Source organism: Protopterus annectens, chromosome 10.part0, assembly GCF_019279795.1.
Source record: "Protopterus annectens isolate FY-2018-M chromosome 10.part0, PAN1.0, whole genome shotgun sequence".
NCBI lineage: Eukaryota > Metazoa > Chordata > Ceratodontiformes > Protopteridae > Protopterus > Protopterus annectens.
The window spans coordinates 1157160439-1157188407 of record NC_056744.1 but is presented as its reverse complement, the minus strand read 5'-3'; the positions used below and the strand labels follow the sequence as shown (position 1 = coordinate 1157188407).

Here is a 27969-nt window from a genome sequence, read left to right as displayed (position 1 = left end):
TGCAGGTAGGACAGTGGTAGTAGGGAGTAGCTTGTATGCCCTGTCAATAGAGATAGAAATAGTGATAGGGTCTGCTGGGGGGCACTTGATCAGGAATTTATCTGAGTCAGGGACAACGTATAATCTGTCTGCTCTTTGAGGAGCAGGAGGTTGGGAATCCAGATTAATGGATGGTGCTGAGAATGCATCCAGGAAGGCAGGTTGAACAGGTGGGATAGGAGATGGATTAGGTGATACCATTTGAATCAGGTCACAAAATCTTTTCTGTGCTTAAGACATGTTGGAGCATTCCCACGTGAAGTGTTCTCTCATCAGGTTAACAGTGTCCCCGAATGTAAGGTCTTTCACTGGGGAATCGGGTTCAGCAGAGCGATCCATACCCCAGTGGGGAGGAGATCAGAGAAGAGTAGGAGAGAGTGTCCTCAGAGGAATCTGAGAGTTCCTCCTCTGCAGGCTGGCACACCGTCCTTTCAGGCATAGAAGGTCTAGGGCCGAGAAGAGGTGGAGCCGCAGGGGTGAACTCACAGGAAGACCGGAGGGCCAGGAAGCCATTGTAGAGACTCTGGCTGAAGGCCTGCCAGTCAGGTAAGGCCTCTGGTGCTGGAGAAATATGTCTGGTCTTTTGCTTTTTCTTGGAAGGCCTAGCCGGCGGTAGGCCTGGGAGAAATCATAGGAGCGGCGGAGGCCGGATCTGAGGCCCCCATCGGAGATATTGCCCCCCCCCCGGCATCTGTAAAAGGTGCTGGTATGTCCTCCCTAGACATGTCATCCACTCTAGATTGTGCGGCCTCCTGAAAGGTACCCACTTTATCTACAGTGGCGGAAGCAGAGTCCTCATCTAAGCTGACGGCGGCAACAGGTTGAGGGGGTGGCAGAGGGAGGCACAGTGGAAGATGTAGGCCACGTGGATTTGGCCCCCTTCCTTGGCGGTTCGGATGGGGCGTCGGAGGCAGCTTACATAGAGAGAGCTCTCTCTCTTAGGTGCTGGTTCTCAAGTCGAGGGTCTATAAGTGATGGCGAAGGGTTTGGGGATGAACAATTTACAGATGGCGCAGTTTTTGTAATCGTGCTCCCTACCTAAACAAGAGACACTGGTTGTGGGTGTCTGTGTGGAATATGATGACCACAGTTGCACTTACTCTTACCGGACATGAACAGACTATAAAATACAAAGAACTGAGAAAAAGGCCCCAATGGGGTACTTGTCTTTTAATGCGAAACAGATCCGATGTCTGAGAGTAGCAGGAACACCTGGCGTACGGCTGGGGGCTGAAAAGTTCTGAGGGCTGGTGCATGCAGACGTCACCTTTATGGCCCACGTTCCTATCACTACGTCAGGCATCTGACGCACCAACAGGGACTGGAAAAGGTCTGGAAAGCTGGCCTGACAAGCTGATCGGAAGAAGGGTAAACCCACTAGTAGAATACTGCAACACTGGAACAGAAGGACATCTCAAGGAAAGTGGGAATTTGATGAAGGAAAGAAGCAAACAACACAGACCATCATTACAGTAAGTACATAACTTTTGTATTTGATGATGTCTCTTCTGTCCATTCCTCAAATGACAGGACAGAGTTCATAACTACTTAGACCTTGGGGTGGTTATCATGGAAGGATATTTCAGAGGACGGCTGAAACAAAGGCTGCTCTATTCCAGGAGATCAAATCCAGCTTAGAATGAGAAATAAATGAGTGAACATTGGATCAAGTGGCTGCTGCACAAATGTCATCAATAGAGGTCCTAGAAAAAAAAGGCTGAAGAATTTGAGACAGATCTAGCTGAAAGAGCCCTAACTGGTCTGGGTAGGGTCAATCCTTTTTCTTTATAGATGTGAAAATGGTCCAACAACCATTTAGGAAGTAAATTCTAGAAAAGCTTTGGGACATTTTAGCTTTACAAAAGGAGACAGATTATCTGCCTTTCTGAAGGATTTGGTACGATGGAGGTAGAAATGAAGTTGTCGATGTACATCCATGCAATTATAGTATGCATTCCCCTTTACTGGAAAAATTAAGAAAGAAAACTGGAAGATTAACGCATTGGTTCAGTGAGGCCTCAGATGCCACTTTGGGAACAAAGGATGGACTGGTTCTGAAAGACAACCTATCTTTGTGGAGAATAATGTACGACAGCTTGCAGGACAGGGCCTGTAGCTCAGATACTCTCATCACTGTTCCAAGTCAAAAAATGTAATGTCCATCCTAGCAGCAGGTGCAAAGGCAGCCTGTGTCAAGGGCTGAAGCAGAAATCCAGCAAATAAGAGGTCACTGTTCCCCTCTACTCGGCACTCATTAGAACCATTATAAAGTACAACGCCCCTTTTGGAATGTACCTCACAGACATCTGCAGCAGCTGGAAAGGCCACAAAAGTACCTCAAAAAGAGAATTACTGGCCTCAAACAGATGCCCTACACTGACAGTCTCAAAAAACTCCAGCTTTACTCTGTAATATATCGCCTACTCCAAGGAAATCTCTGCCTAACATATAAAGCTATGTTAAACCCATAGCTGTTAGATATGCTACACCTAAAGAAATCCCAATCCCTCAGAGCTACACGCTTCTAGGGACCTAAACGTTGTCACCACAATAAACAGGACATGCTGGAGGGATAGATTTCTGTCCAAGGAGACTTCCTATACTCTGGAACAAGCTACCCATCTATGTCAAGCAAAGTTCCTCATTAGCACTCCAAGAAAAATCTTGATGAGTGGATGGGAAATGGGAAATACACCCTGGGGATCACTTCTGTGGCGCTGCTCAACAGGGGCACACGTAATTAACTTTCTTGGGTGGCATAAGCCAGGGCACCTTGTTGGCTAGGCTTACTTAGGCCCTTGGGCCGATAGCCTATTACCTACCTATGAAGTCCTGGACTGGGATCCAACACCTGGGAGGGGGAGGGGTGAATGAAATGAGGCAAGAAAAGTGGAAACCACACCCGGCAAGGCCAGAACTGGGTGATGATGACAACCATCATCTTCCTCTCTGAATCTTTCTGCAGAAACTCTGCAATTAGGGGAGTAGTTCGAAAGGCACAGAGAAGACCAGAGGCCCAACATGCATCACAGCATCCCTTGCTGATGCCCTTTGCACTTGGTGTTGTGTGGAGCGTCAAAAAGACTGCAGCACGGTCGGCCTCTTCGATAAAGAAACCTGTTCTGCCACTGTCGGATTGAGGGGCCATGAAGCAGAATAACAACCTGCACAACATGTCTGTCAGAACACTGGACATCCCCAGTATATGCACTTATACAAGAAAAGCATAGGAAGATACTACCCTCTGTCACACACTCATCACTTCTCAACATAACGGATAAGAATAGGTTCCCCCAAGTTTGCGATGTACCAGACGACTGGATAGAAATTATCCCTAGAGGAAGGATAAGCTGGAAGGCCTGCAAGACTATGAGAATTGCCCTCATCTCGGGAAAAGTGATACAGAAAATGGTCTCTGAGGAAGACCACGTGCCTTGGACCATCCTCTCCCTATAATACCCCCCACCCCAGCTGGGAAGCATCTGTGGTCACAGTGGCCTTGGGGGAGGGATACAGATGGATGGCCTTGAGATACCTTGGGAGACAATCTACCACCATGTCATGTGTGTCCTGCAAATATGTGTCAGACAAATATGAAAATTTATGGGTTGGTACCTGATGGACCACTACACTCAAGTACCACTGTTGAACTATTATGTAATATCTGGCCAGATGATCAAGGGTGATGCAGGCTGCCATCGAAAACAAACGCTGGAGAACCAATCTGGCTGGTGGCATTGGACATGAAAGAATCTTTAGTGCCTGGTTTGGCAGGGTGGGCAATCTTTTGTCTGGCAGCTTTGCTATCGTATTTGATGCGTCTAGATGGGACACCTATGAATTACTTCTGAACTGGAAGAAAAAGTGAGAAAGGAAAGTTGTGTAAAATCTTACCATAACCATAGATGTCCTTCTCTTCCATGTTGCAGTATTCTACATGTGGGTTTACCCTTCTTCCTTTTGCGTACACCTGGCCAGTATTCCAAAGTTTTCCACTCCCTCAAGATGCACAGGGCACCTGACTTGGCTGCAAGAACATGGGCCATAAAAGTGACAACTGCATGCACCAGCCCTCAGAACAGAAGGCCCCAGTCTGAGCCAGTCCTAGTAGGGCATAGCCCGTCCAGTGCCACCCAGAAAAGCAAGTGCAATCCAAAGTTTTCCACTCCCTCAAGATGCATAGGGCACCTGACGTGGCTGCAAGAACATGGGCCATAAAAGTGACAACTGCATGCACCAGCCCTCAGAACAGAAGACCCCAGTCTGAGCCAGTCCTAGTAGGGCATAGCCCGTCCAGTGCCACCCAGAAAAGCAAGTGCAACCAAACAGGAGGAAAGGAATACTGCAACATGGAAGAGGATATCTACGGTAAGATTTTACACAACTTTCCTATGTCCTTCTATTCCAATGTTGCAGTATTCTACATGTGGGTGACTGCCAAAGCTCACTGTGAATTAGGTGGTGATCTGGAAGAGGTTTCCAGGAATCTTTGAGGGATAGCCCTGGCAAACTCTGCCCTGGCCCTAGTGATATGGTCCAGCTTGTAATGTTTGGTGAAAATGTGCACAGAGACCAAGTAGCTGCTTCAAGGATTGTGTTAGTGTCTAAGAAGGCTCCAGAAGAGACCATTGTTTTGGTGGAGTGGGCTTTAATATTGCCCTGCAAAGTTTGTCCATGGTATAAGTAACAGAAGGAAATGGCCCTGCAGATCCAAGTCAAAATGGTCTGTTTGGTCACTGCTTTCCCGAGGGCTCAGGGGTGGACGGAGACAAACGGTCAGATTTCCTAATGGACTTGGTTTTATGTAGATAAAACGTAAGCGGTCTGTGGACATCTAGGAAATGACATACTCTTTCACTATCCCCGTGCAGATTGGGAAAAAGGCGGGCAGGTCTATGGCCTGGTTCAAAGACAGGTCATTCACTACCTTGGGCGTGAAGGATGGGTTAGTCCTGAGAGTAACCCCGTCAAGGTGGAAGACTAGAACAGGTGGTGTAGCCATTAGAGCTTGTAGCTCTGAGATCCTCCTGGCTGTGGTCAGAGACACCAATAAAAGTTTTCCATGTGCAAAATTTTAGACACACTTTGTCTGCTGGCTCAAAAGGAGCTAGGGTGAGCTTTTCTGGTACATAGTTAAGGTCCCAGGTAGGAGGGGATTGTTTTCTGGGAGGTCTCAAGTGAAGTACCCCTTTGAGGAAGAGTTTGGCAGAAGTCTGGATGCTAGGGGTGGATCCAGAGGAAGACAGGCAGAGATTGCAGACAAGTGTGCTTTTAAAGAAGAGTAGACCAGACCAGTCTGCAATAGTTCACAGAGTTAAGAAAGGATAAGAGGGATGTCGCTTGCCAGCGGGTCCAACTGTCTTTTGTGACACCATATGGAAAACCTTTTCCACTTAGAGAGGTAAGATTTTCTTGTGTTAGGTTTCCTGGGCTCCTGCAGGACATTGAGCATGTCCTTGTTGTACAGGTGTCTAAAGGGGATCAGAATCCTATCAACCACAGGTTGAGGTGCAGAGACTGCCCTTTGTGCTGTGTGATGAGGTCCATTGAGGGGGGTAACCTGTGGGGATTGCCCTTGGACAAATGAATGAGAAGGGGGAAGCAGTGCTGTCTTGGCCAGTAGGGATTCAACAGCAAGATTTTTGGAGTGTCTTGCTGAATTTTCAGCAGCACCTTTTGAATCAAAGGGAAGGGGGAAAGCATACAGAAATTGCCCCTTCCAAGAAATTGAGAAGGCATCTGTTGCCAGTGGCCTTGGGGTCTGGTGTCCTAGTTCAGAAGCCAGGAAGTTGCCTGTTGATGGAGGAGGCAAACAGGTTTGAGGTGTACCCCACTGGTGGACCAGACCCAGGAAGACATCTCTGTGGAGCATCCATTCATGGTTGTTTGAGATGGTCCTGCGGAAATATCTGCCTGGGAGTTGTGAAGGGAGGGGATGTAAACTGCCTGTAGGGTAATCCCCTGTGAGGTGGCCAGTTCCCACACCAGCTGAGCTAGTCTGCAAAGGAGGTAGGATTTGGTCCCTCCTTGTTTGCTGAGATACCACAGGACAGTGGTGTTCTCTGTGAAAATCTTGAGAGGGTCTTGCTGGAGGTAGGGTAAAAAGGCTTGTAAAGTCAGAGGATAGCCCTCATCTCTCTGATACTGATGTGCTCTAGTTTGTGTGTGTTTGGCCACAAACCCTGCACCTGTCTTTGATCTAGTGTTGCTCCCCAGCCCAGATCTGAAGCATCTGTATGCATGATCTGAGTGGGTGGGGGTGGCTGGAGGGGAAAGCCTGGGTTCTTGGCCACCTGTCCCTGCCACCACTGAACTTCCTGTTTCAAGCAGGGAAGAACGGGTACCCTGAATTCCAGGGGATGGGAATGCTGGGTCCAGACTGACCAAAGATACCACTGTAGTTTCCTCATGTGCAGTCTTGCTAGGGGAGCATGGGTATAGTGGCTGCCATGTAACCCAGAAGTCTCAGGTACTGCCTTGTTGTCAGTTCTGATGCTTGGAGGATGCAGAGCAGGTATTCTGTCAATGACACCACCTTGTCTGGTGGCAGGATGGCCTTCATGAGGTCTGTGTGAATCCTGCACCCCAGGAAAACAATGTTCTGTGTGGGCTCCAGATGGGATTTTGGGAAATTTATTTGAAATCCTAGAGACTGCAAGTGGGACAGAAGAACCTGAATGTGAAGGAAGAGGGTCTTCTGATTGCCTGAATTAGTAGGTCTAGGTAGGGAATATTTAGATACCCTTTGTCCTGCAATAGGCAATGACTGGAGCCAGACATTTTGTGAATACCCTGGGTGCGGTGGAAAGCCTAAAGGGCAAGGCACAGAATTGAAAATGGGATGAGCCTGCCAAAAATGTCAGGTACTTCCTGAATGTGGGCTTTATTGAGATGTGCAGGTAAGCATCCTTTATATCTGGAGTTGCCATGAACCCTTGAGGCAGGGGACCAGAGAGAAGAGGGTGGGGACAGTGAGCATCCTGAAGGTAGGCACCTTTAGGAAAGGGTTGAGACGCAATAGGTCTAGTAGAGGTCTCCATGGGTCCCTCTTTCTGGGAACCAGAAAAATTCTGGAGTAAAAACCTCTTCCTTTTGATTACAGAGGCACTGGTTATATGGTGTCTTGAGTTAGCAGAGCTTGCAGTACCAGTTGCAGGAGGAGAAGCTGACCGGTGGAGTGTCCAATTTTACTGTGGTGGTGGGGGGGGGGGTGATCCAGGTCATGAAGTAACTGTTCTGGATGATGGAAAGAACCAATTTGTCTGAGGTAATGTGGGACCATACAGGGAGACCGTGAGAGAGACGGGCAGACAGGGGTAGGGGGGTAGGTAGTGAGGCTGGCAGGTAGTCAGGCACTAACTGCCCTATCATGAAAGAGAGGTCTCTGGCTGGTGGCTGGAGAAGCTCTAGCCGGAGGGGCCTGCTTTCTAGGTCATTTTCCTGGGCCTGGAGGGAGCCATAGGGCGAGAAGGTTTTCTAATGAATTTTATTTTGGCAGGGTAGTTCCTAAGGAACTTGGAGATGGGCAAAACTAGCAGGTGTTTTAGGTCCTGCATTTCTTTGCCTTTTTGCTGTAGAGACTTATTTATTTTAAGTTTGATGACCGGGGAAGCCCACTGGACCACAAAGAGCCCCTTTTCAGTTGAGTCCCGCGGAGAAAAGCTCCAAGACATTCCAAGTTAAATGTTACAAAGAAACAAAGAGTTCATACAGAACAATTAAACATTACAGAAGAATAATACATTATGTAATAAGCACTTAGAGAGTTAACACTGAAGAACATGAGGATTACTATACCTTTGCAGGTTAGGTAAACTCAGCATTAACAGAAGAACAAAATGTGACAAGCTCTTAAGCGAGTTAACTTTTAAAACACAGCTACAATCCATTTGTGGTTAGATGAACCATGATTTATGAAAGAAGCACCATAACTATTTGTTAGAGAAATTCAGTCCCAGGTAGGGGATGAGAATGATTTAAGATGACAAGAGGCAATAGTAGTGATAACAGGTGATGATTTCAGTGCAGGGAAGAAAGGGTAGACAGGGGTTTATGTTGGAGCATGACATGGGCATTCCCATTCAGCCGTTAGATGAGAGAATAGCTGAGATTTGAAATTAGTATGGTTTGGTAGGTTACGTATGTGAGGGAGGAGAGAGTTCCACAGTTTAGCTAAGGAGTAGGAAATTAGTAGGTGGCCAGGAGGTCGTACCGGTTTGTGGACCAGAAGGACATTTTGGTTTGGTGATCTGAGTGAGCGGTTTGGTATATAGGGTTTTAAGGATGTAGTGAGAGATGGGCAGTTTGTAGGTTTAAAGATAAGCTTGTGGGCAATGATGAGTTGTAGGTAAATGAGGTAGCTGGGTAGTTCAAGCCAAATGAGGGAGAGGAGGGAGTGGCAGTGGTGGGATGAGTACTTAGAATTGGTTGCAAATCTGCAGATCTTTTGGTAGCAGCATTCAAGTTTGGAATGTAAGCCAAGGTGGAGACTGGTAAACAGAGGGTCACCATACGTAAGGGAGGGGAGCAGGAAGGTGGATGCTAGGGTTTGATGAGTAGAGGGGCTGAGGAAGTGTTGTGTCTGTAGAGGAGGCCAATCTTTAGGCTTTTTTTTTTTTTTTTTATTGCGGAGTGGATGTGGGTATCAAATTTTAGTTCTTCATCTATGATGATGCCCAGAAGCTTTGTTATGGGAACAATTTCAAGGAGGGTGTTGTTCGGGCTCTGAATGGTGAAAGAGGTTTTGTCAATAATGGAGATTTTGGAAGGGGAAAATAACATTAGTTTTTTTTTTTGGCATTAAGAGCCAAGTGGTTGGACTGCATCCAGGATTATGTTGTGGAGAAGGCTAAAGTACAGTTTTGTACCTACCATAAATGTAGATGTTCGAGTGTTCACATTGCTGCAGTCATTACACTTGGGTTATCCTGCCGTCAGTCGGTCCCGCAGTCGGCCAGAGTTCCAAAGTCTTGGTCCGGCATCAGCTGCTGTCGCTTCTTCCCTGACGTCAGTGCGCCAGGGGTATATAAGACGCATCCAACGCCATTTTCTTCAGTTGTTCTTGCCCCAGATGTCAGGTGCTCCCAAGCAGGAAGGCAATACATATTGCTAATAAAAAATATACATATAAAATAAAAACAATACCTTCAGTTACAAGCAAATACACCACAAAGGTTGTATAGGATAGAATGGCATAGATAAGTCCAGCTAGTTCAGAGGGGATGGAGGGAGGGTAACCTGGACTGCAGCAGTGTGAACACTCGAACATCTACATTTATAGTAGGTACAAAACTGTACTATGTTCATCGTGTTACACTGCTGCAGTCATTACACTTGGGTAGAATCCCAAAGCTAAGGTTGGGTGGCTGGTCTATAAAGAGTTAGGATTGGCTATGAGGCCCTGCAGAACTGCAGTGGCAAATCCTGCTCTGGATTTAGAGTAAAGAGGCAGGTGGTAATGCTTGGTAAAGGTGTGCACTGAACTCCAAGTTGCAGCCTCCAAAATTTCCTTGGTAGGTACTACTCTGAGAAAGGCTGCTGAAGTGGCTGTTGCCCTGGTGGAATGTGGCCTAATGTTATTTGGGACTGATTTTCCATGCTGTGTGTAGCAGTAATGAATACAGTGTCCTATCCATTTGGATATAGTCTGTTTTGAGACAGCCTTGCCCTGTGATCCTGCAGCATATGCTACAAACAGTTGCTCAGTTTTCCTGAAAGCTTTTGTTTTGTCCAAGTAGAAGCGTAGCTGCCTGTGTATGTCCAAAGAATGCAGAAGTTTCTCCCCTTTATTCTGGGGGTTTGGATAAAAGGTTGGCAAATGGATGGTTTGGTTAAGAGCCACACTAGATACCACCTTTGGCATAAAGGTAGGGTTTGTCCTTAAAGAAACCCTGTCCTGATGAAAAATTATAAAAGGTTCCACTGCCATTAATGCCTGTAGCTCTGAGACACTCTGTGCTGAAGTTACTGCCAGGAGCAGAGCTATTTTCCATGATAAAAATTTTAGATCGGCTGTATTGGCTGGCTCAAAAGGTGGCAGGGTTAGTTTTTCCAAAACGAAATTGAGGTCCCAAGTTGGTGTTGGTGCTCTCCGGGGAGGTCTTATGTTTTTAGCCCCTCTGTGGTACTGCTTTAGCAAGGGATGAGAGAATAAAGGAGGATCCGTGTTGTAATGTGCTGAAATGGCAGAGGTGTGGATCTTAATTGATGAGAAGGATAGGCCTCTGTCCAGCATCTCAGTTAAGTATTGTAAAATCTGAGGAATGCTTGGAACAAGAAGGTCTAGGCTTTGAGCCTGGTCCCAGGCGCAGAATCTCTTCCATTTTTCTGAGTAAGTTTTCCTGGTGCTATGCCTCCTGGCCTCCAAAATGACATCCATAACAGCTTTAGAGAGAGGTGTTGCCTGTTTGACTAATGAATCTGCCATGCAGCCAGGTTTAGGGTTTTGAGCTGACCGTGCAGGATCTGATTGTTTTGTTGAGTCAGAAGGTGTGGAATTTGAGGCAAAACCCATGGTGGGCCTTGAGCTAAGTTCCTTACGATAGGGTACCAGTGCTGGCGTGGCCAGTCTGGAGCAATCAGGATCATCTGTGGTTTTGCTTGTCTGGCTTTTAGGAGTACCTTTGAAAGGAGAGGCAGTAGCAGGAAGGCATAAACTTTTAGGTTTTTCCAGCTGAACAAAAGAGCATCCACTTTCCATGCTTGTTTGTGATTAGTCCTTGTGCAGAATTCTTGTAGTTGGCAATTCAGTGGGGAGGCAAAAAGATCTAGGTCTGGGCATCCCCATTTTTGCGTTACCATGTTGAAGATTTGTGGATTCAATTTCCATTCGTGAGGGTCCATGATATTTCTGCTTAGATCGTCTGCCAGAGTACTTTTTTTTCCTGGCAGGAATTGTGCTTGCAGGTGAACTTGATACGTTAGAGCTGTGTTCCACAAGGCCATGGCTTGCCTGCATAGGGGATAAGAATGAGTGCCCCCTTGCTTGTTTATGTACCACATTACTGTGGTGTTGTCTGTCTATAATAATAACTGTCCTGGATGCAGAAGGTCCTTGAAAGCTGTTAGGGCATTTTGAACAGCCAACATCTCTTTTTGATTGATGTGAAGATGCATCTGGTCTGTGGTCCACTTGCCCTGAATGCATTTTCCTGCTATGTGTGCTCCCCAGGCATAATCCGAAGCATCTATTGTTAGAGTCTGCCTGGTTGTGGGTAGGGTAAAAGGCTGACCCTTGTTTAGGTGACATGCCTGTGCCCACCATCGAAACTCCTGTTGTAGGCAGGGAATCATTGGTATTACTGCTTCTAAACTGTGAGAGTGTTGAGTCCAAATACTTTTTAGGTACCATTGTAATTTCCTCATATGCAGTCTGGCAAATGGTATTAGTAGTATGCAGGATGCCATGAATCCCAGGGCCTGCAGAATTGTTCTTGCAGGGAGATGGGACTTTTTTGCCAGTAATTGAAAATATTGAGTTAGTTGAACTGGTCTGTCTGGCGTGAGGTAAGCCATCTGGGCCGTTGTATTTAAGCTGGCACCCAGGAATATAATCTGTTGTGAGGGCACTAGTTTTGACTTCTTTTCGTTTACTGTGTACCCTAGAGAAATTAGCAACCTTTTTACAAATGTCAGATGCTGTAGAAGAATGTCCTTTGTCTCTGCTTGAATGAGCAGTCGTCCAGGTATGGATATATTTGAATTCCTTTTTGTCTGCAAAATGCAATTACGGGTGCCAGGCACTTTGTGAAGACCCTGGGCGCAGTAGATAAGTCAAAGGGCAGTGCAGAGAATTGGTAGTGCATTGTACCAGCTTTGAATCTGAGGTATCTTCTGCAATTTTGTCTGATAGGGACATGCAGGTATGCCTCATTGAGGTCCAGAGTAACAAGCCAAGCCTTCTTGTCCAGCATGGGTAGAAGCTGCTGTAATGTCAACATTTTGAATTTCGGAATATCCAGGTAAGTATTTAGAATTGAAAGGTCTAGTATGGGCCTCCAGGCCTTGTCCTTTCTGGGGACCAGGAAAAGTCTTGAGTAAAATCCTTGTCCTTGTTCCTGTTGTGGTACTTTTTGAATAGCTCTCATGTCCACGAGGGCTGAAATTTGTTTTTGTGCCTCTGCTCATTGATTTTGTGGCAGGTCTGGCATTCCTTTTAGCCTTGGTAAAGTATGAAAGTGGAACATGTAACCTTGAGACACAATATTCAGGACCCATTTGTCTTGGGTGATTGTTTGCCAGTTTTGAGAAAAAAGTGCTAGTTTTCCCCCAAGGGGGCTTCCAGAAGGGACGTGCTTGGCGTACACAAGGGAAAGTCATTGTGACTGTTTCCTGTAAGGTTGAGACTTGTCCTCACCTCCTTTTGGGGTTGAGGTGCCCCACTGTCGTTGTCTGTTTGAGCCTTGGGGTTGAGATCTGCCTCTTGGGCGTCTGTATCTGCCTCTCTGTGGCCTGTCTGACACTGGAAAGGACCAATTCTTTGTTGGCCAATTTCTGCTAAATCGAGGTGGCTGTACCTGTAAGAAACCCTTGACTGTTTGCATAGATTTAGCTTTATCCTCCATTTTCTTTAACACCTCTTCTGCCTTAACACCAAACAAGGTATCATGTTGTAAAGGAGCATCCAATAACTTTGCCTTAACATGGTCAGGTAAACTCTGTTCTTTTAACCAAGAATGTCTTCGAACAACAGAACCTGTAACTGCGGCTCTACAAGAGGCCTCTAAAGAATCAAAACCACATTGCAGAGTATGCTTTCCCACCTGTTCCAACTGCATGCAATAAATCCTGCATTTCTTTACAATCAGGAGCTTCTGAGCTAGCAAGCATTTTCTGTTTTAACTGAGCCATTAAATATTGTTGGTACTTAAGCATGTGAAACTGGCAATTTAAAGCTCTTACTGCTAAAGTTGCAGACGTATATACTTTCTTCCCCCATCTATCCAAAGATCTGGAATCTGTCAGAGGGTACTGGATTTTTTGCAATGGAAGCCTTAACCCCTTTTGGACCCTGGGAAATAGTTTCTGGATCAGCAGAAGGGTTTTTGTATAGAAACTTGTGAGAGTCAGGGACTCTAATACCTATCTGGCTTGGCTGGAGCAGGGGGTAGAGAGTCAGGAGATAAGCTGGATTCAGAGAACACATCATCCACAATGTCTAGTACAGGCGGAATAGCCAGGGGCCTGTGCTGAGGCAATAAGAGGAAATCCCTGAGCCTTTTCTTGGATTCCGAGTATTCCTGACTTTCCCAATGGAAATGCTCCCTCATGGTATGCAAAGTTTTCCCAAAAGAGTAATCCTCAGGAGGAGAGTCTGAAGGGATAGATTCCTCAGCATCAGAGTCCTCATGGGGGCTAAAGAGTATCCCTGGTCTGAGGAGGAATCAGAAGAAATGGAAACCTGATCAGAGGAGTCATAGTCTGTATCCTGCCTAGGCCTTTTCTCAGGAGGGGGATGGGAACCCCTGATTAGAGTAATGAGGTCTTCGGCCATTTTAAGCATCTGTTTCTTAGGCATGGAGGACTGTCCAGGAGAATGCTGTACTTGTTTCTTTATCTTTAATGGTACCTTTGTCTTGGCTGTTGATTTAATGGTAAGCTGTGAAGGTCTGAAAACACCCTCAGAAACCGGTGCCTGCTCAGCGGCTCCGGACCCATCTGAGGGATTAGTTTCTGTAGGCCCAATACCTTGAGTTTCCAGAGGCCTAGTTGTCTCCACGTGGGAGACCGAGGCAGCCTGTGGCTCTGAGGTAGTGGGTGTCAGGGGCTGTGAAAGCGCCTCACTGAGAACCGGCGAACTGGCGACTGGCCTAGAAGAGGTTTAGTCGGTTTTGGACCTCAGATGCCTGTCTTTATCATTGTCTTTGCGTTTTTTCGGAAGTGCGGTCGTCGGTTGATCCGACGGCATAGTATAATTGAACCTTCGGCCAAAGTAGTGCAAAGCAAAATCAAAACGTCTTTTTACAGTGCGTTTGTCAAATCTAGCACAAAACCGACAACTAGTGACGTCGTGATCAAGGTCTAGGCATGGAATACAGTAAGAGTGGAAGTCCTTATGAGGTATTTGCTTCCCACAAGAAATACAATTAACTTTTTCTGACATCTGTCTGAGGCAAGAAAAAAGTTTCCCCAACGGGGTGGGGTACTTAGCTTTATTGAAGACTTCGGATCTGAAATTCAACTTCGAAAATCTCAGGAGTCGGCCGACCGGCACTTGCAAACTGCTTCTGCTTCGGGGACCGCGCTGCAAGAAAGACTGAAGAAAATGGCATTGGATGCATCTTATATATCCCTGGTGCACTGACGTCAGGGAAGAAGCGACAGCAACCAATGCCGGACCAAGACTTTGGAACTCTGGCCGACTGCCGGACCGCCTGACGGCAGGATAACCCGTGTGATGACTGCAGCAGTGTAACACGATGAACATCCAGGCTATGGTGGTGGGAGAGAGATGTAGAGTGGAGAGTTTGGATACGAGTAGGGTGTGAGGGATGGTGTCAAAGGCTTTTGACAGATCTAGGAATAGTGTAGATACAAATTTGCCTAAGTCACGCTCGCGTTTGATGGTTTCTAGAAAGGAAAGAAGGGCAGTCATGGTGCACTGGCTAGGACGGAAGCTGTGTTGGGTAGGGGATAGGAGGTTTTGGGTTAGGTGTGTCATGAGTTGTGCTTGGATGGTTTTCTCTAGAATTTTAGAAAGGGGGGAAAGGATAGCAATAGGCCTGAATTTAGTGGCTTCAGAGTTTTTGCCACCTTTGTGGAGGGGGATGATGTAAGCATGGCGCCAGATAGAGAGAACATATGATTCTTGAATGGATCTATTTATGAAAACTGAGTTAGGATAGACGATGCTATCTGCTGACTGTTTGAGGAAGGTAGATGGAAGGTTGTCAGGTGCATTACGACAGGGTTTGAGTTTGAGGAGAAGTCTTTTAATGGTGGATGTGGAAATAGGAGAAAGGCAGAAGGATCTGGAAGGGGGTAGTTGATTAGGGAGGAGGTTGTGGTGGGAGGGGCTGGAGGAGGGGGGTGGGAAGGAGGAGGATAGTTTGGCTATGAAGTCTATGAAGAATGAGTTAAAATAGGTGGCTGTGTTTAAGGTTGGAAAGGGTGGGATATTAGGGCAGGAGTTATCTTTACTACCAGGATGCAGAATGGATGATATGGAGTCCCAGAATTTTTGGGGATTTTTTTGAGTGCAAGGACTGGAGTTTGGAGTAGTGGGCTCTGCAGTCTTTAGTTATAAGCTTTTTTGTGCAGTTTCGGAGCTGCTTAAATTCTAGGAGGGAGCTGGGATTTTTATGTTTTTGATACAGTTTCCATTTTTGTCCCTATGTTGCATAGCCAGTTTCGTTTCATTTGATAACCATGGGCAGGGATTGGTTTTGATGCGTTTGGTTCTGGGGGGCTTGTTGGCTGAGGAGGATCAGGAATGAGTGGTTAAAATAGGATACGGCATCATCTAGTGGAAGGGTTTTTAGCGGGGAGCAGTCAGTAAGCTTTAGGCATCGTGAGAAAGTTTGAGGGTTGAAAGAAGAGAGGTTGCAGGTTTGAATGTAATGGTGTTGCTTTGGCAATGGAGATGGGAGCCGGTCGGCGAAGGCAGGTAAGTGATCACTGAGAGGATCTGGTATACTTCCTGCAGAGGTAATAAGACTTTGGTGAGTTGTTAGGATCCAGTCAATGATGATTCCAGAGGTACCACTTTTACTTGGTCTGGTTGGTGAATCAATTAGTTGGGAGAAATTGTACAGGCTGATCAGTGTGGGATGGGGCATCAGAGTTTAAAGTGGCCCAGTTGATGTTGGTGTCACCCAGGATTGTAGGTTTCATTATTTATGTGAGAGGATAACCAAAATAGGATGTGCTCAAGTGTTTTGATGTCATCACCAGGGGGAATATAGAGGGCAGTGATACAAATGGATTTGTGGCTGTTTATTTTTAGAAAGCCAACTGTAATTTCAGCATTGGCAAATGTTGGTATTTTATTGGTGTAGGGAGTTATGGTATGGGAGGAGGGGTAGATTATAGCTACTCCACCTCCTTTTTTGTGGGCTCTGTCACTGCAAATGATTTGGTAACCAGGTGGTAAGATTTTGTTATCTTTTATGTAGGATTTGAGCCAGGTTTCAGAAATGGCGGTTATGTCAGGGTGGTTATGGGAGAGCCAAGCACGGAGGTTAGGGATTTTGTTTCTAAAGCTTTGTGCATTAAGTGTAATGAGGCAAATGGACTTGAATTTATTTGGTAGGGAGGAGGGTTTAGTGACATTAGTGATAGACTTGAAGAGGTCAGCTACTTTAGTGCCAAACAAGGTAGAATGACATAAAGGGGCATCAGTAAGCTTAGCCCTGAACTCGTCAGGGAGGGGCTGCAGATGTAGCCAAGTGTGTGTCCTTAAAGCAGAAGCTGAAGCAGCTGATCTAGCTGAGGCTTCAGCTGCATCATAACTGCACCTTATTGAGTGTCAATTCACCTGAGAGATGACAGCTAGCAGGAAGGACAGAGATGATTTGGCTGCATAGACTGGGATGTCAGCCAATTCCTTAGTGGTCTTATCCATCACGGGTAAGTTGTACTTGGCCATGTGAATCTGGTAATTTGTGGCCCTGAAAGACAGGGTGGCAGAAGTGTAGATTTTCTTCCCCAGATGTTCCACTGTCTTGCTGTCCTTGTCAGCTGAAGAATGGTTGTAGTAGGAAGACACCTGGAAGCCCTATCAGTGGAAATGGAGATAGTGTCTGGGTCCGCTGGATGGCACTTAAGGAGAAATTTCTCTGATTCTGGGACCTTGTACAATCTGTCAGCTCTGCGTGGGACTGGAGGTTGGGAGTCAGGGTTAAGGAATGCTGAGGAAAAGGCAGCCAGAAAAGCTGGCAGAATAGAAGGGATAGCAGAAGGACTGGGAGAGTCCTCTGTATGAAGTCAAAGAACCACTTCTGCACCTCAATCATGTCAGTGGATTCCCCACTTAATGTGAACTTTCATTTTGCAGATTGTTTCTCCAAAAGTTAAATCCTCAACTGGGGAGTCAGGCTCAATGGACTCTTCCTCTGGTGATCCATACCCTAGGGGAGAGGAGATTGTGAGGAATAGGAGAGGGAGTCCTCTGAGGAGTCAGAGTTCTTCTTCTTCCTCCCCCCTTACAGTATCTGAGGTTTGGGGCCTAGGACTTGAGAGGAGGAACAATGCTAAGGCTTTGTGTCATAGTAGGACGTAGGGCCATGAAGGCATTGAATAGGCTTTGGCTGAAAGCTTGCTAATCGGGTGGAGAGAGATGCTTGTTTTTTTGTTTCTTCCTGAGAGGCCTAGCTGGCGTCCAGCTAGGAGAAGGACCTCGAGTCAGATAAAGGGATGGGTTCGGCGGAATCCAACTGGCCCACAGAGAGCACTGGCTCCCTCCCCGGCATCTGAGGCAGATGCCGGTAAAACCTCTACAGACGTGCTGTCCACTCGGGATAGAGGCGCAGCAGAAGAGGTAGGCCACATGGCTTTGGTCCTCTTTTTAGGCGGTTCTAACAGGGCGGATGCACCTTCCATCCCCAACACCAAGTTGAGTTAACCAATGGTTCTCTAGATAAAGGTTCAGAGCATGCAAACGGCGATGTAAGGTCTTAGGGATGAACGTATGACAAATGGGGCAATTCTCGTGGTCATGTTCCTTACCCAAACAAAAAAGGCACTGATCGTGGGTATCTTTGTGGGGGATCTGCTGGCCACACTTACACTTGCCCCTTCCAAATGACATGAACAGACTACAGATAAGGACTGAAAGGTTCCCCAATGGGGTACTTATATAATTATTTCTAATCAGACGTCAGCGAGTAGCAGGAACACCTAGCGTACGACTGACGGCTGAAAAGTTCTGAGGGCTGGTGCATGCAGACATCACTTTTATGGCCCAAGTTCCTGCAGCCACATTAGATGCCCGACACACCTTGAGGGACTGTAAAACTTTGGAATACTGGCTGTACGTATGCGAAAGGAAGAAGGGTAAACCCGCATGTAGAACACTGCAACACTAGAATAGAAGACATCTGTCCAGATTTATGATGATCTCCATATAGGAGCAAAGATGGAGCACAGTCTCTTGTTTGAATGAGACCTGATTGGAGCAGTGATGAGCCAGTCTAGATACAGGACCACCTGGACTCCTTGTAGTCTGAGGTGAGCTGCGACCACTGCTATACAGTTGGTTAATGCCTGGAGCAAGGGGCAAAGCCAGAATATGAGGGGGAATCTAGCAATGCTCCAGTAGGAGCCAAAGCTTCCAAGATGAGTTGGTCCTGGGAACCAATCTGACTCTGCCTAGAGGCAGACATCAGAGAAGAGCTATCTTGTGCCAATGTTCCAAGAGTAAGGGAACACTGACAACTTTGGAGTCAATCTCCAACCAACGGAACTGGTGCTGACTCTTAGGGTCCAAGATTCTTTCAGATTTTAGGCATTTGGAACTGATCAAATCAAAGAGGTCGCTGCAGTGGAAGCTGATGAAGTCAGTCCCTAGGAGAAAGTCAGACCCAAAGTCCCAGAAAAAAGAAAGTGGGTCATGGTACAAACTATCGCAGGTGAAGGGGAGGAGGACCAAAGATTACTGGTCCAACAGAGGTAAGAGCTGTGAGAACCTCCAACTGAATTTGGATCCTGAGAAATGTCTTCACTGTCTTATCCACATCAGCTTCTGTCAGGCTGGACTGAGGCTGGACTGATCTGGCAGAGGGAGATCTAGAGCATCTCTGAATAGGTCCTCACATGCAAAAAAGGGGAGCGCAGACTAGGGTAAACTGGCTATAATGAAAATCTGGGCTCCAACAAGAGTGCAGTCTGATCCAATGACTATTGGATCGGACAAATGGGGCAGGAGTGGAAGCTTTAGGAAGTTTTGGGGATGGAGCCAGAGAACCCACCAATGGGGGGGGGTTGGAGGAGCATTTCCTGTGCTCCTTGCACTTTTCCTTGAGCTTGTCACCACTCTTTTCCCTCTGTGTCTGTCTGAAGGCTTTTTTGCAGACAGGAAAGATCCAGACACAGCAGACATAATCCTGGACTGTTCAACCATAGGGGCTAGAAGCCTCTTCAGCACAAGCTTGTTGCACCATTCAATAATGGCCCACTGGCCAAAAGCAGTGCAAATGCTTGAGTCTTCATCAAGGTGAGCAGTGCTCAAACAGTAAATGCATTTTAGGTGGGCATCTAAATTTGGAATCTTGTGGCCACAGGCCATGAACTTTTTTAACCTAAAAGTCTCATCGCACATTGCTTATAGCACTACACCAAAATGCCAAAAAAGCAGTAATACAGCAACAATAGTAATAAAAAGGACATACTACTACAACGGAGACCTAAAATATGCAAATGAAAAGAGTGAACAGGAGTATATGCCACCTGTTCAGCTTGTACTTTTTGTAGTAACAGTCTTGCTACAACAGATGCTTTTCCTCTAGAAGGACGGCAGTTACTTAGCTATTCCAACTAAAATTTTGACTAACAAGTAATTACCAATTGTATGCTAGAAAAAGGAAGCTGCTGCTGACAATGACAAACTTATATTTCTGTGACTACTCGAGTATAATAAGGTCCTAAAGTTAAGCTTCTTGTATACAGTACAAATGTCTTTCAATGGAGATACTTCCACCTTACTTTTCACAATACAAACAAATGTATGGCAACATTTTTTTCCTACAGGTTGCTCTTCTAGTTTATCGCACGTTTTTCTGACTGCTGGAGGTCCACATACCCAACTGCTTGCAGCCAAGAGTGCTTTCTATACAATATAATACACTGCAACAGCATATAACCCATACTAAGACATAGTATACTCTTTTCAACATTATACTTACTGGTTCATTTTTCAGAGATGGAGTAGTCATCAGAAATAAGGAGTTAACCCACAAGTAATTCTCAAGGCTGTTCTGTGACAAGGAAACTAGTTTGGCTAACCCTCCACTTAAGTGCAGGAGAGAACTAGTCTTTTTCCATAAAGAGTGCCAATCCAAGTCACATCAGTTTATTTCAATGCATTGAGCAACAAGTACTTAAATGGAATATACATCTATGACAGACCTATATTACCAATGTTCTGCTCTGAATTTCATAATAAATGTTTAGCTAGCAGATATGCTCAAATAACTTGGACTGTTACTTGCTTTTCTTCACTAAATAAAACTAATACATCACAGTGCTGAAAACAGCTTGAACAGATGAAAACATCCAGTGTCAAGTGTGGACTAACCTCTGGAGTCCACACAACTTCAATGTCTGTAAGTAAATCATGCTACTAACCTTTCGCTGCAGTAAGCATCGTTGATGCCAGCTCACACTGCTGAGACTCAAGGTGGCCCAAAGTGAACCAACGGGGATAGCGACTTGGAACTACAGACACAATGTGATGTGGGTGTGACACATCTCCAGAGGGGGCTGTCGTCTCTAGGACAGGTAACCTGTCAAAATGCATAAAACAAAATCAGAGCTGCAACCACAGTATCACTTAAACAGGTACAGTTAATAGTCATCTCATAACATTTAAGTTAAGCAGCAGTCTCTTAAAAAAGCCTCAAGAAGAAAAAGAACCCACTTGCATTAAAAAATGCTTCTTAGACCATGTGAAACCTCACCATTCAGCTATTAAGTTTGTATTAAAAAGAGCAACAAAGAGTATCAATGTAATTCAGTGCCTGTGTGAACTTTCTACACTTGCCCTCCCATTACTTTTGTTCACTAGTTTCTTTTTACATTTGCACTCAAGTAGGATGATGCAGAGGAGTTCATTTACATAAGTAAAAGCCACAAGGTACAGCCCACAAAATTGTTTAACACAACTGCAATCAATTTGATACTCTTAATTACATAACATTTTAAGTTTACAATTATGCTGATTCACAATATTAAAACACATACACACAACCTCTGTGGATTAGTCAGGAAGAAGCTACCTAGTCCCCCATCTCACCTATGCAAAGCTAACCAACTGCAGTCAATCATGCTTGCAGGAGTACACACCAGATTACTATATGCAGGGAATCTTACTAGCCTACAGCTACTGCAAAGTGCTGCCTTGGTCACTGAAAAAAGTTGCAAACTTATCAGATGAAGTAAAGCTCCTGCCATCACCTTGACAACACACCCTTCTACCCATAACATTGTACCTTTCGACTGGAATAGAGTATTAAAATGATGTGGGAAAGCACACCCGCCACATACCATTCCAACAGCTGTGCTAACGAGAGGTGTCAATTAAAAATGTTGCTTCAAGAACTTCCTCAGGATAAAGGGATATGGCAAACATTTGCACAATGAAGAAAGACTGAAAAAAACATCTAAACTTTGTATTTCCAAACAGCTTGCCATTTATACAGAAAAAATGAGATAAGGTGCATGAGCAAAACATCAACTACTTAGGCTAGTTGCTAATAAAGTTTACAGTCAAGTATACAATGCCACAAATAAATGAGCATCAGAGATAAACATACAGACAAAAGAATAAACCTGCACAGATGAAAAACAAAATTAGAAAAAGAAATAAAGCAAGAGTTTAAATGTGGCCAGCTCCATGGTGCAGAGGGATAGAATCCTTGAACTGAAGCCTAGGAGACCAAAGTTCCCCACAGAAGTCCAGTGATAGCATATGAATCAAGCAGAACTGGGTCTGCCGGTCTACCTCAAGGGACAAGAAGGAACTGCAAATCTTTTTAAGACTTCAGGCTTTACAGTGCTACCAAACAAGGTCCAGGATGCACCACCAAATGTCCACAGCTGATGTTGCTATACAGTGAGTGAGTGGGATTAGACAATGGACATAAAAACATTTGTCAGCAGACTGATGCTTCATTTGCATCCCCAAATATCAGATCACCTACAGGGTGGAAAAGTTGGCTTCAGGTACCTGAAGCTTGAAGACAGGAATCACATGCGAGTGGAAGACACTTTTAATTTTGTTGCTTTGAGATATCCTTGATTATTTAAGTAGAAAAATTTCTGGTATGCAACATGTCAGCAGATAGGCTTCATCATATGATACCAAGTTCCAGAGAACAGACAGATAATTCAATGCTGTGTAGACAGCACCAAATCCGTTTTAAATGTGAAGAAAGGAAAACAGTTGGGGAGCCCAACTCCCCCAAAATCTTGTAATGTATACTCAATAATTAATGGCAATAGCAAGGTATAAAGCCACATACAGGATAAAAAGTGGGCTCAACAGCAATTAATTAGTTGAAGTGTATTCAATTCATTTGACCCCTTGAGACCAAAAACAGCAACCTACCAACTTTTTTTTTTAAAGTGGGGAGACATGCCCATCCCACAATCCTGTGCTCCTGCATTCCTAACTTTGAGAACACCAAACTATGCCATAAGCTAAATTAATTGAGATGGATTGCCTATTCAAACTGAAGAGGTCAAATGAATGTTCAACTCATGGCACAGAAATAGATCAAGAATAAGAGTTCCAGTTAGCTTGCAAAAACAGGACCAAGCAGAGTACTACTAATAACCACTCAAAAAAGAAAAGAAATATATATTAAAATCTATTATTCTGCCCCAGGCAGAGAAACTCCTGCAGGAAGAATTATACAACAGATACATTCATCATACTAGATGATCTACGAGGGAAATCTCTGCAGTGGCCTTTTAGGATTTCACGTCATGTAATCTCAGATTCTGCAATTTATATTCTCATGCTCGGAAGCAGGTTTCTTGTCTGTATGCACCTTGGTATCACATAATTGGCCTGAGTAGTGTACCCAATTACCTGTACCTATCAGTTCTTCCCTCGTCCAATAAACAAGCACAACCTGTAAAGCAGGGAAAGACAGCAAAAAAAACAACCATACAATGAAATTAAAATTATTTTTCTTGGGAATCCTAATTATCTGTTACATGGAGGGACCATCTAAGCAAGGGTACTGCAGCGGGGTAAGAAATATACAATGCAAAATTCTTTCAGATGAGCTGTCATCAGCTGGTCTATGAGGCACTCATCTACAGTGCGTCAAGCTACAAGAAAGAACACCAAGTACTATTCATTAAACCTCCTGAATGGCCATAGTTGAGGAACGCCAGAAGGTGAAAGCTCAGAAGACTTCATTTTGCAGCAAAGTATTAAAGAAAGCATGACTTTGAAGCAAGCACTGAAAGCAGTCAACTATCTGATGGACACACAATGCATCTGGCAAGCCATATGGAATAGGTTTGCTCAGCCAATATAAGCCACTTAATCTCTACAAGAAAGATGAGCTGCTTCCTCTTCTGTGACTCAAGCTCACTTTAAATGATTTTATTAGCCAATGTCAACACTATGAACACTACAGACAACAGATCTTAACAGACAACACAAAATCCCAAATCAGTGAAGCAAATATACATATTTATATATGTGTATACATATATATTTTTTAATTAAAACATAAATGAAACTAAAAATACACATGTTTTTGTTTGCAGGACAGCAAGTCCATCTGTGCCCCCCCAAACACACACCCTGGCTACTTTAGATGGATCATCTCAGAGATCGAACTACAGTGGGGAAAAGACATTCCCAATTCCCACTACACTGCGACACTACAACAAATGAAGGCCAAGCAACACACACATTCACATGTACACAACTACCAAACCATACATAGTGCACTCAACACAGCACATATACCCTAACAATACATACACAGGTCAAAACACACACCACTCACTCAGAACCAGCATTATAGACATTAAAAAAAAATTGCACCGCCAATGCTAAGTAAATGTCAAGTAAAACTACACACTTCTAAAAATTTCCATTAAGAAAACTCAGGTCAGCAGAGCTATAAACGAATATGTATTACTGTCATTTACATCCCTCCTGGCGTAAATAGAGCTGTATCGAAGATATCCTGCATTGGATATCCATAACATTTCCACAATAAAAAATACTTTTACGTGATGTGACAGCTGGTTGGACAAACTCTTAACCCCCCTACATCTAGCATGAATAGCATGAACTTGCATGGTTTCGTACAACCAATAGCCCCACACATTAAAGCAAGACATTAAATTATCTATTAGACTGGATCTTAGTATCAGACCCTACCAAATACTCCACCACAAGTACGATGTCAGACTCTCTCAGTGATCATCTCCCAATCTATACGACCAGACATCTCACACATCCAGTTAAACAGTATACTTATAAAACAAGTACAACCTTTCCAAATTTAACCCAGAAAAAATGTTCTTTGCTACAGTATCATCTATTAAATGGAACTTCCTAAATATCCTACTCTTGGACAATGTTATAAATGAATTCAATACAACTTTTCTAAATATCCTGAATAGCCTTGTACCTCCTAGAAAGAAAAGACCAAAAACAAAATAATGCAATCTGGCTATACAAAAACAGTAGAATGATAATGCAGGACAGAGAAAAGGCATGAAAAGACTGGTACAAACATAAAACATCTCAATATCTTGAAAACTTCAGAATGCTTCACAATTGTACTAAAAAGCAAATAAATGAAGGCAAACAAAATACACAACTTTCAGAATAATACTAAACATAACTAACATTGTTTGGACATCCATTAAAGAAATCTTACACCCTGGCCAAAAATTCAACCCAAACTCTTCTCCTGATAACTCACCACTCGAAAACTGTAATAGAGTTCAACTAACTATTTTATAGATACTACAGCATCTGTAACCAAGAATTCATCAACATCTAATCCCAACGCTGCCCAACAGCCACATATCACCACATCCACTTTCACCTTCAAACCTGTGCCCACATCCTATATAAACCTACTAAAACTTAAAGGAAAACTCCACCCTAGAACTAAAAAAATCTTTTTTTTTCATTATGTCTGTTTCCTGACCTATTTCAGCACCTTAAAACCAAGTGCTTTATTTGAAAAAATTTTGCCTGTTTTCTACAACATGGCTACCAATGGGGCTTGATGTATCAACATGATCTTGTTCTCCCCTCAACCCATTCTCATTCCCATAATGCTTTGTATGACTCATGCCAGACATAAGGAAGTAACTCTGAATTCCCATGCCATTAGCATATAATGGGATTTGTGAGAGGCACTTATCTTCTTTACCTTCTGTAAAATGACTGCTTCTTTTCCGTCTCTAATCGCCCTCATTTATGCTTGGCTCAGACCTTGTTTTACACTATACTTGGAAGTTATCCAGCTACATCCAGCAAAGGAGCTAAACTGCAGGCCTTTGGTCAGGATTTATTTCTGTAGTTCAAGAGGAACTGACAGTCCCCACCCTCCACATTACTGCAGAGGTGTTAAAACTGTCATTGCACTGAGAACACCTTGCAGAATCGATTCCTCGTGGACTATAAAAGAAAACCCTGAACAAAGACCTGCAATTTAAATACTTTTCTGGCTGCAGCTAGAGAACTTCTAATTACAGTGTAAAACAAGGTCTGAGCCAAACATAAATGAGGGAGATTTGAGACAGAAAAGAAGCAGTCCTTTTACAGAAGGTAAAGAAGATAACCGTGACACACAAATCTCATTACATGTCAATGGCATGGAAATTCAGAGTGGTTTTCTTATGTCTGGCATGAGTCATACAAAGCATTATGGGAAAGGGTCAAGGAGAACAAGATCATGTTGACGCATCAAGCCCCATTGGTAGCCATGTTGTGGAAAACATGTTAAAATTACAAATAAAACACTTAAGAGTGACTTTGTGGTGTTAAAATAGGTCAGGAAATAAAAATGAGTGGAAAAAAAAGATTTTTTAGTTCTAGGGTGGAGTTTTCTTTTAAACCGTGCTCTTTTTCAGCTAACTACCTTTCAAACAAGTACCTAAAAATAGCAGCCAATAGCACTGCCTATCTGGTCTCAATCCTTATAAATAGGCCAAATCCAGGAATCCCAAGTTCCCCTCACTCTGGAACAAAAGTCACACATTATCACTCTGCCCAAAGGAGGAAATCAAGAGACATTAATAACTTTAGACCTATTGCAATCTTATCTCCCCTTGCCAAAATACTTGAAAAATGTAAACAAAAACAATTGCTAGACTAGCTCTTGCAGGAACTCCTATCCCCTACATAACATGGCTTCCATCCTTCCCACAGTACAAGCACTGCCCTTCTAACCTATGTAGAAAGAGTCAATAAAGCTACAGATTATGCCAAACTAGTCGCTTTCTTATTTCGAGGCTTGTCTAAAGACTGTGACAGTTTATCACAGCAAACTTCTACTACAAATGTCCTCAACTAGGTCTCTCTCATCCTACCCTTCTGTGGTTCAAATGCTACCTGTCCAATAGCTATCAGTGGATCTACTTTACAAGAGCTAAATGTCACATATACAACTTCATAACACCGAGACGACTGAACAGACAACCGCATTTCACTGACCTCTCAGAACACTGACAAACTCCAGGTAAGTAACCACTTGGCCACACTACAAAATAAAATCAAAGCAAATTAAATCCACCCATATGGGGGGCTGCACCCCCCATCCCCCCAACTAAAGATACCAACTCTGAGATTGCACTACAGCAGGAGTAAGGGGCAAAGTTCAACATGGTGGCCAAGTGGTTACTTGCCTGGAGTTTTCAGTCGGTGTTCAGTAAGGTCGGTGAAATGCAGTTGTCTGTGAAGTCGCCTCGGCTTTATGAAAAGTGGGTATGTGGCATTTTGCTCTTCTAAAGCAGATCTGTATCAGTTAGTAAAATGGCACTCTATGCTCTCTCTTTGCCTCCCAGTCACCACCGGTGTACCACAAGGCTCCATCCTTGCTCCCCTCCTCTAACATCTTCACCAGCACCCACTAAACATTCATACAACAAGCCATCCAATATGCAGATGTTTACACTCATTTTTACATTTGTTGTCGTTGTACACCTCAAAAAATTTACTCTGGAAGCTTTTAACAGCCACTGAAACATGGCTTCGTAACTCACCACTCATGCTCAACCCAAACAAGACCACACTACTACTTTTTCCCCCAAATCCCTTTCTCATGAAAACACAAAAGTTAAAAGTCCTCTCTCTCGATAGCACAACCACTGAAGTCAATTCTCAGAGCAAATTATGGGTGATAATGGATGCTACTCATACATTTGACAAAATTATACAAAAAATTAAAATTATACAAAATTGCATAAGAAAAATTCATCAAAAACTAGGGATGCTTTAGAGCCAAAATCACTCACCAGCACAACTAAAACTATACTTGTCACTACTTATCTCCACCCTATTCTTCTTTACATCTCACTCATTCTTACTAACCTCCAGGCTTCACAAAAATTAAAACAAACACTGCTATAACAAAGTTGCTAAACTGGCAGCAAATACCCCTTTCAGAACCCACCACCGTATAGCACTAAAAAGCCTAAATTGGTTAGAACTGCCTCATCAACTAACATATACACAGCTTCTTACCACCTACAAAATTATATGGCCTCCATCTGCCTACTCAGCACTAAAAATAATTCTATACAACTATGTTCCCAGTTGGTCATTGAGACCCAGGGACCAAGAACTCCTGTCTATCTACAAACCTATCAAATCTGCTGGGCATTGTCTGTACTCACAGAAGGTTGATAAGGCCTGGAACTCCTTACCTGTATCCATCCGGTCAATAAACTCCCTTACATCTTTCAAAACCACTGTGAAAGACTTTCTAGCTAAAATCTGCCTTTGTTCTTCCTCAAAGCCAGGATAAAACCATATTCCTAAATGTGAACAAGTACCTTTTCATTCCTTAAACCTCCTTACTCTCCCCTTCTTCACTTCTATCAATTTTTTTTCTCTGACTTTCACTCTAAATAATACCATAAACCTGTTTTTCTCTTGCTTCATATTGTAATCCTGTTTGCATTAGACTAACTTACCTTTAATTTCTCTATAAACTGTCTAAAATTTCTCTAAATATTAAATGATTGTCATACAACTTGTATCGATTCATAACCAATGATGTTAGG

The 27969-nt window shown here is 44.0% G+C and overlaps 1 protein-coding gene across 1 annotated transcript in view; it reads right to left on the bottom strand.

Moving 5' to 3' along the window:
* The window catches only part of ZSWIM5 (zinc finger SWIM-type containing 5), a 1363657-nt gene that overhangs the window by 114068 nt on the left and 1221620 nt on the right, over nt 1–27969 (bottom strand). Inside the window, exon 11 of the mRNA XM_044085901.1 lies at nt 20320–20477. Coding sequence (XP_043941836.1) covers nt 20320–20477 — 158 coding nt within the window. The remainder of the gene's footprint in view (nt 1–20319; nt 20478–27969) is intronic.